Source organism: Schistocerca serialis, chromosome 7 (assembly GCF_023864345.2).
Source record: "Schistocerca serialis cubense isolate TAMUIC-IGC-003099 chromosome 7, iqSchSeri2.2, whole genome shotgun sequence".
Classification (NCBI taxonomy): Eukaryota; Metazoa; Arthropoda; class Insecta; order Orthoptera; family Acrididae; genus Schistocerca; species Schistocerca serialis.
In genome coordinates, this window is record NC_064644.1 from 538,758,473 (window position 1) to 538,770,621 (window position 12,149).

General features: G+C 43.0%; 1 protein-coding gene across 1 annotated transcript in view; it reads left to right on the forward strand.

Moving 5' to 3' along the window:
* The first annotated feature begins 10,178 nt into the window (after nucleotides 1-10,178).
* LOC126413223 (odorant receptor Or2-like) overlaps nucleotides 10,179-12,149 on the forward strand; it is a 61,916-nt gene continuing 59,945 nt past the window's right edge. The window contains exon 1 of the mRNA XM_050083120.1: nucleotides 10,179-10,585. Coding sequence (XP_049939077.1) covers nucleotides 10,179-10,585 — 407 coding nt within the window. The remainder of the gene's footprint in view (nucleotides 10,586-12,149) is intronic.

Consider the following 12,149-nt stretch of genomic DNA (forward strand, 5'->3'; position numbering starts at 1 on the left):
CATTTCCTTGAATGCAAGCCTCAACTGGTCTACGCTTACATAGTCAATTTGAAAGACTGTCTGTTACAAGCGCGACACGTCATCTTTTATTTGCTTTTTTTAAATAAATGTACCTTATGTTTATTTTTAGTAGGTTTTGAAGTTATGATTTTCAGTCTCTTAAATTCTGATGGGATGGTGCATCACTAGTGGGCACCACACGACCCAACCAGTACCAGGAGGTCCTTCGCCGCGTTCGTGGCGCCGTGCTGTGCAAACGACCGGATGCTTGAGCAGAAAAAGCTCGCAACTCCATCAGGGTAACTCACTCGTCCATTCTGCGCATCTTATTCAGGGTTAGTCGGGCTCTCTACATCCACAGCACTGCTCCATGTGACTTTTGGCTGTTCCCCAAGTTGAAAATGCCCGTGAAAGGAACACAGTTTGAATCAAGATGTGACGCTGTGGGAATTCAATGCCACTGTTGATCACTATTCCAAAAGCCTCGGTTCAGAAATGTTTTCGGAAGTGGGCTGAGTGTCTGCACCTCAAAAACAATAAATGTAGTTCTAATGGCAATAGGTTCCTTACTTTTCGATCACATCTTGTATAACTTTCGGTGTTATTCCAGCAGCAGTAACTTCTAATGAGTTCTCTGTACATCTTACATCGGTAACGTAAAAGTTTGTTAGCAAAATATGACTTAAATTGAAACTTCCTAGCAGATTAAAACTATGTGCCGGGCCGATACTCGAATTCGGGACCTCTGCCTTTCGCGGCCAAGTGATCTACCACTTATTTACCTAAGTACGACACACGACCCCTACTAACAGCTTTGCTTCAACCCGTACCTTTTCTCCCACATTCTAAACTTCACAGAAGCTCTCCTGCGAAACTTCCAGAACTAGCAATCCTGAAAGAGGGGATAGTGTGGAGACATGTCTTTGCCATAGCCTGGGGGATGTTTCCAGAATGAAATTTTCACTGTGCAGCGGAGTGTCAACTGATAAGAAACTTCCTAGCAGGGCACTTGTCCGCCAAAGGCAAAGGACCTCAATTCAAGTCTCGGTCCGGCACACAGTTTTAATCTGCTAGGAAGTTTCATATCAGCGCACACTCCGCTACAGAGTGAAAATTTCATTCACTAAGACTTAAATTTACTATGAATGTGCTGTGTTGTAACGAGCACCAATTTATTATTTAAAATCATGCTACTGAGTTATATTTCATGGGTAACAACCATTCGGTAAGTATAAATAACAGATGACGTTACCATATCTACGTTAATGCTGTACTGTACTAACAGCATTTTTCACAATATACGTAAAAAATTTCAAGTGTCTACATTAAACTTTCGTAAATCTCATACTATTTGTATGATTTATTAGAAATTATCGTGTTGTAATAGCTGACAACTACAGTACGTCCGTGAAATTTCTGTTGTTATCCAGCTGAAATAGGACACTGATGTACAAAAATCGTGACACAGTTGATACTTAAGCCAACACTGTACTCAGTACCTAAAAATTCCGTCGATATGATCGATGACGAGAGCGAGAGGTCTGAGGATTGTATCTCTGTTTACTGAACGCTCAGATCTTTCATTTCTCCTACAGCATACATGAATCATAATCTAGAGTGCAGGTGCGCCAGAAGAGACTATCATAATGCCAACAGCGGTCTGTTCCTTTCTGATGCCCGTCGCACTAGGAGTTTATTCCACCGCACTCATCGTTCACGATATCGCACATAAATGACAAGGATCGTAAGTAACGGAAATGTTCCACGAGTTTTGTAAATATTTCCTGCGACGAAAATTAAAGAGTCCCGTGGGACCAGCTCCACCACACTTTTGCTGCAGACGAAGAAATACTCTGGAAAACATTCGAACACGGCAAGATATGAAGTGCGTGACTCCCTTTTTTATTGGAACTAGTGGTTACAGTCTTTGATATCCGTTAGTATGCGGACAAGGACAGGAGAAATACTCATATTTGTTTTAGACGACGAAGAAACGCGCTGCCACTGATTAATTAAATCGCCTGTGCAGCCTTTCCTCTGTCAGAGGCAGAGAAAATCTTTAAATAAAATAAATCAGACGGTTTTGCTTTCCTAAATAGATTGGTCCTCGTCCTCACGGCGGTTAGTCGACTGCTGGACGCCCTGTCTGTCTCAACCAGCGCTTCGACTGACCCTCTTCAGAAAGTACGTATTCGCTTCGCAATTTATCAAAGGTGATAGAATGAGTGTTCGTTCCCAACGTAACAAGAACAGTGGTCCCTTGCAAAAGATTTCCTGGTATTTCTTTTTCTGGAAACGTGTGTCCGTAAGCGTTAAAAATCCTAGATTCAGAAGATACGAAGCAGGGACTCGAAATAGTTTTATTGTCTCTTTACACTTCTTACACTGAATCACATGCGTATTTTCGTTTCATTCTTTGCTGTCTTATCTGTATAGACACAAAATGACGTTACTAGGTCGCCAACTGGTCATGTTGTGCATAACCACTGTGAAAGAAGCATACGTCGCTATTTGCTATACGAATATCTATCATCATATCTCGTGTAATGTTACTTAGGTAGTTACAAAAAGTCTACGAGGGATGAAACAGTGTATTACATCCTTTCGTTTTCTTTCTTTTTTTTCTTTATCGACTTTTGGCCTCGTTACTTAGCCAAGAAAAATATCTGCGTATCGTTATTCTTAGCATGTATTCAACCACACATTTCAGTAACCACACTGGTTTAAATGATCAAGAGTAGCAATGTAAGGCATCCGCGTTCTGTTCAAACAACTTGTCCAACATTAATTGAGGAGACCATGGGAGGGACAAAGCTTCCAGTCTGGAAAGAGATTTGGAGGTCTGTCCTCCAGAGCGTGATGTCCGTCTCGTAATCTTAGTGGCCAGTGCATCCTACAAGGACTCTGATATATTTTGTGTCAGCTGCAGCATACAATATTTATTCGGTATCACTCACTTCAGTATGCACAGTGTAGGAATGCAAGAACGTATGACTCTTCAGAAAAATGTTTGGGGATAAGCATTATGTCCAGATATTTCTTGAATATTGAAGACGTCTGCATAGATAGTCTGCCAACCATTGTGAAAAGTAAATTGCGTGGGAGAGCTTACTCTGTGGTTTCAGTGACGTATGGAAGAATGACGGCTACAGTAAGTGTATGGGAGCGGTAATTAGTGTTGTTCGGTTATCTAGGGGCCTGTGGTAGAGATACAAACGGTGCTCGAGGAAAAGTGGGAAATTCTGGTTCTTGAAATTTTATAATCACTCTTTCACAGCATAATTTCCATTTGTCTTCAGTATTCCGCCAATTCCGTTTTCAAATATTTCAGCGAAGCTCTCAGTTGAGTCAAGGAAAATCGATTCTTGGATGGGATGCGGAAATGGTTTATAAGCAGTCTTTTTTGCATGGGGACAACTTTTTCCTCTTACTCTACCGAAGAACGGATGTGTGCAATCCACCCCATCTACGTTTGAGCCTTCGTGACCATCCCTTCTTATCTATACAAGTTGTTATAGTCACATATTTGTTTGAGTTGGCTATTTCTGTTTGTGAACAACTGATATTGTAGGCACAGGAAAAATTACGATGCTTTTCCCTTTTGTGAAGTGCATAATTTAATGTATTTACTTTTATTTATGGTAGGTATTGAAAATCTATGAAGTCAAGATTGAACTTGAGCTTTTCTACCTTTGCAATGATTATTAGTTGCCTAACAATCTAGCCATCTTCAGATTAAGACAAAATCTTGATTAATGCTGGTGTCGTAGGTATCAATTTCGACACAGTACCGGCCATACATATGTTTACCATGTATGTACTGAATGTTGTATAGCTACATAGATATGATGATCTCTGTTAAGAAATGATGTAACTATTGATTGCCACAGTTACGAAGTTCTAATGGAATAAAGCCTTTGTTTTATGACTATCGTTTAGTTACACTGGCCAACAGCGATGAAAAGCTCTTTTTGATTCTTATCTATGGCTGTTGTCGTTCTAAGAAAGGTTTTAATGATGTGTGAAAGCGTAATGGTACCAAGACTAACCGGGAATGTTTTATGATCTGAAGATAGCTAGACTGTTAGTCGAATCTAGTAATTGGTCCACATGAACAAGGTTTCGTGTGTGATTTTGGCTTCATGGGTTCTCAAGACGTAACGTTAAAGAAAGAAACTACAATATGTTGCGTACCTCCAGGTTGAAAATGCCAACGTACTCGCGTAATTCGACATTCTGTAAATTCAAAGCAAGATTCAAATCCTTGCGTCATTTTAAAATCAGCTGTATATGTATTGAACATTTCTGAACCTTTTTAGAGACAGGTCTTTATTATATATGACTGCTTCATCAGCGGAAATCTGAGGATCATTTTGTATTGCCCGTCATATTGCTCGTATAAAACATGACCAACAAGTGTCGATGGACACTTTCCTGAGGCACGCCGTAAGTTACTTCTGCAGCTGTAACATGTTGTGTTATCGCTATCAAGAAATTTACAAACCAATGAAACATTTTGTTTGATACTCAATTTAATCGTACGCAGTATCGATAAACACCGACGGTGTGATAACGAGTCAAACACTTTTTCGGATGCCAAGAAATACAGAATTCATCTGACTGCCCCGATACATTTCTTTCAGGAGACGCGCGTCATTTCGCAGTTTGGAAACACGCAATGAGGATAACAACAAACACCACGAGGTGTACATATACTCTCATGAATCTCATGGAGAACAGTAGGATCCTTTTCTAAAATGTCCAAAGAATTATTTCTGTAGTATTTTACGTCTGAGTTACTTTCTCGCCAATCATCCTCATAAACTTTATAACGTCCGTTGAATCTGATTCCTGTAATCTGTCCCGTTTCACAGAAGTAACAATTGTCACAGTCTATACAACTTGTTTTGCACAAATCGGAACAAGCATATTTAGATCCATTACTAATCTGAGTTGTAGTGTTAGTTGACTGCACGTGATCCAAGTCACATGCTCGAAAATCTAAACAAGCGGGTAATTTTCTAAGGTAATTACCATCATCTGCGTCAGACGTTGGCCTTTTGGCCCGTTCTGTCTCCTCTAGAATTGGTCAAGCCATCTCTTCATTGGTCTCCCTAAAGATCTTTTGTTTCTTGGTCTATATTATTTCAGTAATTCTTGCATTTGGCTTAGAATTTATGTTCTTTTCGTCTTATCTCATGTTCTTTTATTTTATCACTTGTGTTTTGCGAATTCAGTTCAGCTCTGATGTCATCATTCCCTCTTTATTCGTTACGGTGCGTCCAGTCACGAATTTAATGAAGTTCTTTTCAGATGCTTCTATTCTCCTTTCATCTGTCTTCTTAAAGACGTAGTTTTCGCATCCATAGAGCAGTTCTTCAGTTGTGTATGTCTCTTTAATTCCATTCCCATTGTTCCCCATATAATTCCACATAAATATGTAAGTAGACGTAATCTGTCTTATGACTAGAAAATGTGATTTTACTTTCTTATTATCTTTGACAGTTACTCACCGGTTTCGAAAGGAACGTAAAATGTCACGTATGAATAATCAGCTGGTTCTGTGAATATCCAGGCTGAGGGCGTTAGTGAATTTGTAACATTGTTACATTTTCCAGTTATCAATAAACCAGCCTGTACCATCTCGTGGCAGTGCGTTAATAGGTCAGCGACATTACATGCCGCCTTCGTTGGCGCCGGATGATCTGAACAGAAAACCACTATCTACCTTACTAAGCGACTATCCTGTTACAAGGAACCTGGAAGCACTTGCACGTTGTCGGTCTAACGGCTTCCACAGGCAACAAAGGCGTGAATTTCAGTACTTCATACATATAGTGACCGAATTTACCAATTTCAAACGAAGTATTCTACTCATTAAGAGGTGTAATCTTATATGAAAATTCCACACAGACAAGCATCACATTAATAAATTGTGTCTATATCTTGAGGAGCCTCAACTCACTGCGTGCGAATACCCTGACTATATTCATCCAGTATTTGATAGTGAGAGCACTTACTGCCTTTCAACAAGAACGAAACATAGATTCAAAGCTTACGAAAGTTTTTCCCTCTGACGCCACCCACAAAATGACGAAAGAAAAAGAAAATATCGTTTACTACAATTTTTATTGCATTAAAACTACCATATGAGACATTACGTTTGAATTTATTTCTTCTTTATTACCAATTGTAATCGGAACCAATTCTGCAGACAGTATCCAAATAAAGCACTGCATGTACCTGCAAAATTATATCAATGCATCACTCATTGTTCAGGCGATAGGACGTCATAAACTGTGGGATGCGTGAGAAACTAGCTTCTGCACAAAATGACGCCCAAGTTACCCAAAATATACTCATCCACTGTTGGATAATGAGAGCACTTAGTAACTTCTAACGAACTCTAAAGATAATTAAAAATCTTTCCTAGTGATTTTCTCTGTTACATGTTTAACGTGAGACATTTAACAATTTAACTCATTTGTAACATAATCATATATCTGGAGTTCTATTCCCTGAAGAATAGGGAAATACTGTTTACAATAAATTAAAGAAAAATGCAAATTATTTTCATTTAAAATTCCTTACAATCATTATTTTGTCCCTACACAATCCCGCTGCTCTGTTCTGAGTAACTTTTGCAGCAGTTTCAAATGAAGTAATACGTACATTGTTAAAATAGTTTTTTCTGTGTTTTTCTTTCTTTGTGCTGCAGTTACTTCGTTTTGTGGAATGACTCCACTGCATTAACGTTGATTCATAGTATTAGTATATATCATGGACGGTTTGTTTTCATCTGAACAATGTCTTAACAAATGATTATACAAACAGTTTTACAGATGTTGTACGGTATTTCGTGTTTCATAAGTAGACTTTTCCCGAAGCGAGCTACTGCTCTACACGTTAGTGGTGTACACGATTTTTAAGATACTGAATGCTGCAGTGTGATTTATGTTGGTACTATTTTACAAATTCATGTTTTGTAGGGCGTAACTTAAATTTTACGATATCAGTTTCATTCACTTTTGTTCTCAGTCGGCTTGCATATCTCTTAAGAAATCTAAGTGATTAAAATTTAAATTAAAAACCGTAATTAAACAGGGGGATCAACTATGTTATGTGATTAGGGTAAGACAGCTGACGCTTTAGATACTACTGCTACTAATTGTTTGGGAAGGTTAATGTCGTAAAAATACTCTGACCACTTGCGTATAAGGCCGGCCGCTGTGACCGAGAGGTTCTAGGCGCTTCAATTCGGAACCGCGCTGCTGCTACGGTCGCAGGTTAGAATCCTGCATCGGGCATGGATGTGTGTGGTGTCCTTAGGGTAGTTAGGTTTAAGTAGTTCTTAGTCTCGGGGACTAATGACCTCAGATGTTAAGTCCCATAGTGCTTAGATCCATTTGAACCATTTGAACTTGCGTATAACACGTTGGACCACTTTTGGCATGCAATGCACCAGCGAGTCAGCGTAACAGATTTCTTGATTTTTGTGGCACTAACTCCCCTAAATTACAGGCTCGTGCATTTTTGGCGCATAGCTGGCAGCCACGTATGTCTCGTGTGTGTTCCATTGCGTTTAGCTCGGGAGAATTTCTTGGTGAAGACTTGACTGTGACTTCTTTCTCATGTTCTTCAGACCACTGCATCGTGATTATGGTTTTGTGATATCAATAGTCATGTTGCTGGAAGATGGCGTTGCCGCCAGGGAAGACAAGAAGGGATACAGGTGATCCTCAATAATGTACATCTATACCGCAGATGTTTTGGTGGTTACGATGGGTACCACTGGTGCCACACAAACTTAAGCGAACGTCGTCTGTAGCATAACGCTGTTCCCATCCGACCAGTGTCCGTGTTGTGGTACTTGTTTCGTGCCACCGTTCGCCTGGATGATGGCGTATCCAGACACGATTATCTGCCTGGTACTACAGGAACCACGATTCATCCATCCAGGTGTCACGTTTCCATTGATCTATGGTCACATGTAGACGAAACCGCACCCACTGTAATCGTAATACGCGATACCATCGAGTCAACATGAGGAGAAGTAAGTCTGCTACCGGGCCCCATTTTAAAAAATGTGCGCTGAACTGTGTGCTCGAAATACACTACTGGTCATTAAAATTGCTGCACCAAGAAGAAATGGACAAATACATTATACTAGAACTGTCATGTGATTACTTTTTCACGCAATTTGGGTGCAAATATCCTGAGAAATCAGTATCCAGAACAACCACCTTTGGCCGTAATAACGGCCTTGGTAAGTCTGGGCATTGAGTCCTGCAGAGCTTGGATGGCGTGTACAGTTACAGCTGCCCGTGCAGCTTCAACACGATATCAATAGTGACTGGCGTACTGTGACGAGCCAGTTGCTCGGCACCGTGAGCAGACGTTTTCAGTTGGTGAGAGATCTGGAGCATATGCTGGCCAGGGCAGAAGTCGAACATTTTCTGTGTCCAGAAAAGCCCGTACAGGACCTGCAACAAGCGGTCGTGCATTATCCTGCTGAAATGTAGGGTTTCGCAGGGATCGAACGAAGGGTAGAGCCACGGGTCGTAACACATCTGAAATGTAACTTCCACTGTTCAAAGTGCCGTCAATGCGAACAAGAGGTGACCGAGACGTGTAACCAATTGCACCCCATACCATCACGCCGGGTGATACGCCAGTATGGCTATGACGAATACACGCTTCCAATGTGCGTTCACCGCGATGTCGCCAAACACGGATGCGACCATCGGGATGCTGTAAACAGGACCTGGATTCATCCGAAAAAATGACGCTTTGCCATTCGTGCACCCAGGTTCGTCGTTGAGTACACCACCGCAGGCGCTCCTGTCTATGATGCAGCGTCAAGGGTAACCGCAGCCACGGTCTCCGAGCTGATAGTCCATGCTGCTGCAAACGTCGTCGAACTGTTCGTGCAGATGGTTGTTGTCTCGCAAACGTCCCCATCTGTTGACTCAGAGATCGAGACGTTGCTGCACGATCCGTTACAGCCAGATGCCTGTCATCCCGACTGCTAGTGATACGAGGCCGTTGGGATCCAGAACGGCGTTCCGTATTACCCTCCTGAACCCACTGATTCCATATTCTGCTAACAGCCATTGGATCTTGCCCAACGCGAGCAGCAATGTCGCGATACGATAAACCGCAATCGTGATAGGCTACAATCCGACCTTTGTCAAAGTCGTAAACGTGATGGTACGCGTTTCTCCTCCTTAACCGAGGCATCACAAGAACGTTTCGCCAGGCAACGCCGGTCAACTGCTATTTGTGTATGAGAAATCGGTTGGAAACTTTTCTCATGTCAGCACGTTGTAGGGGTCGCCACCGGCGCCAACCTTGTGTGAATGCTCTGACAAGCTAATCATTTGCATATCACAGCATCCTCTTTCTGTCAGTTAAATTTCGCGTCTGTAGCACGTCATCTTTGTGGTGTAGCAATTTTAATTGCCAGTAGGGTATTGGGCAGGAGGTCATAACGTTTCATCTTATCAGTGTACTGTCTACTCAGCCCTCTCTATATTTACTAGAAGTTTGTAAGAGGTTTTGTGGAGGACTCTGTATACTTTCCTTATTGCTTCACGTGCACAAAAAGATTGCAGGTGACACTGAATCCGTCGGTCTGCCGTTGATATAATCATGTGACTGCTTTTGAATTCAAGTACGTTAGAATCTGATCATCTTGGGTACTGTGGATGTCTCCTTTTCATGACCAGTCATGTAGTAAAATTTTGAACGTGTCTCTTTTTGTGCAGCTTGAGGCAACGAGTATGAAGGACAAGGACATCCCCTGGTCAGACACGGCCCTGTGGCTGGTGGCCCGCGTGCTGGCCCTGGGTGGTTCCTGGCGGCCACCCGGGGTTCCCGGCTTCACCCTGTACCGGATCTGGGTGCTCTTCACGCAGTTCAGCTTCCTCTACGGCCAGGTGCAAGGGGTGTTTTACTTCTGGGGCGACGCCAACAAGGTGATCCAGGACGTGTGCCTACTGGTCACGACCATCCTGGGCATCATCAAGTTCATCATCTTCGTCGTCAGGCAGGAGGACGTCTTCAAGATCGTGCGCACCATCGACGACCGCAGGCGCGAGCAGAGCGCGCTGGGGAACCCCCGCATAGCGGCCATCCTGGCCAGGTCGTACAGGTCGGCCACGAGGATCACGGTGCACATGGCCCTCATCGGCGGCTGGCTGCCCGTCGTCTTCGCCATCACGCCGTCCATCATCCGAGCCTTCGGCGTCGGCCCGCCGGAGCGCGAGCTGCCCGCCACGGCGTGGTACACGGGCCGCGACTCCGTCACCCCCATCTACGAGCTGCTCTCCGTGCTGCAGTACTTCAGCATGCAGTACTCGCACTTCGCCGCCATGTGCATCGACCTCTTCTTCGCGTGCCTCATCATCCACGTTGCTGCCCAGTTGGAAGTCCTCAACGTCAGGATCACCCAAATTCGGGAGGACATCTACCGTAACGGACATGTAAGTGAGTCACCAGCAGGCACCAGGGATGAGGGAACAGAGGAAGATTCCGCATGGAGAGAACTGTGTGAGTGCGTGGAGCACCACAAAGACGTCATAAAGTGAGTATAACCTTTGTTGGCCTTCTTTCTGTTGTTGTCTACTGCTGTAATCTGCATTCTACACTCGTTGCCACGAAACTAGACGGGTTTTTCTTTAAACTCAGTACCGCCATTAGACTCATCTGACTCTATTCATCTTGACTCAAGATGGTATACTCGGTGATAAAACAAAGCAGTAGGCTTTTACCAGACGTATTGACCATTATACAATGTGTCTAATAGTATATTTTAAATACGACATGGCTCTGGACACTATGGGACTTAACTGCTGAAGTCATCAGTTTTGGGTTGGATGAAGAGCCAACACCGTTTTACGAGGGGAGGCCGAAATGCACGCGTTTTAGCTCACACAGTCTGGCGTGAGGAGGGAAGGACTATACTCACGTGAGCTCTGGAACATGACAAGGAATTGCAATTCAGAACGCGGATGTAATTAGTTGGATATTTGACTTTAATCCATTAATGATGAACGTCGCTCTTGACGGTACATGACTCACAATATTATCTGTTTTAGAAGACATACTAACTGAATATGGCGCCTTGCTAGGTCGCAGCAAATAACGTAGCTGAAGGCTATGCTAAACTATCGTCTCGGCAAATGAGAGCGTATTTTGTCAGTGAACCATCGCTAGCAAAGTCGGTTGTACAACTGGGCTGAGTGCTAGTAAGTCTCTTTAGACCTGCCGTGTAGCGGCGCTCTGTCAGCAATCACTGACAGTGGCGACACGCGGGTCCGGTGTATACTAACGGACCGCGGCCGATTTAAAGGCTACCACCTAGAAAGTGTGGTGTCTGGCGGTGGCACCTCAATCAGTCACCTAGAACTTAGAACTACTTAAACCTAACTATCCTAAGGACATCAAAAACATACATGCCGGAGGCAGGATTCGAGCCTGGGACCCTTACGGTCGCACGGTTCCAGGCTGAAGTGCCTAGAACCGCTCGGCCACCCCGCCGGCTTAAGTAGGATAGTATGACATCTTAGGCACTGTATAACATTAAAACACTTGATAATGACAACTTAAAGCTGGAATCATGATCGTCTGAATGTGAAACTGCAGATAAAAGAACAGCCTAATGGCGGTACTGACTTTAAAGAAATACATTGTGACTGTGGTCCCACATTATGAAAAAATTATTAGACGGGTTTTGGTCATCTCTTCGACTTACAGTATTGTTAGCGCGTAACGGATTCTAATGTCAGTAAAAATTTCGGAAATCGTATGATGTATGTCAGTAAACTGCCTAGTAAATGAAGGAGTTGTTTCCAGAAGAGTATTCTTTTCAGTCGCTAAAAATGAAAGTAAAAGTTAACGGTACAAGATACACTCCTGGAAATTGAAATAAGAACACCGTGAATTCATTGTCCCAGGAAGGGGAAACTTTATTGACACATTACTGGGGTCAGATACATCACATGATCACACTGACAGAACCACAGGCACATAGACACAGGCAACAGAGCATCACAATGTCGGCACTAGTACAGTGTATATCCACCTTTCGCAGCAATGCAGGCTGCTATTCTCCCATGGAGACGATCGTAGAGATGCTGGATGTAGTC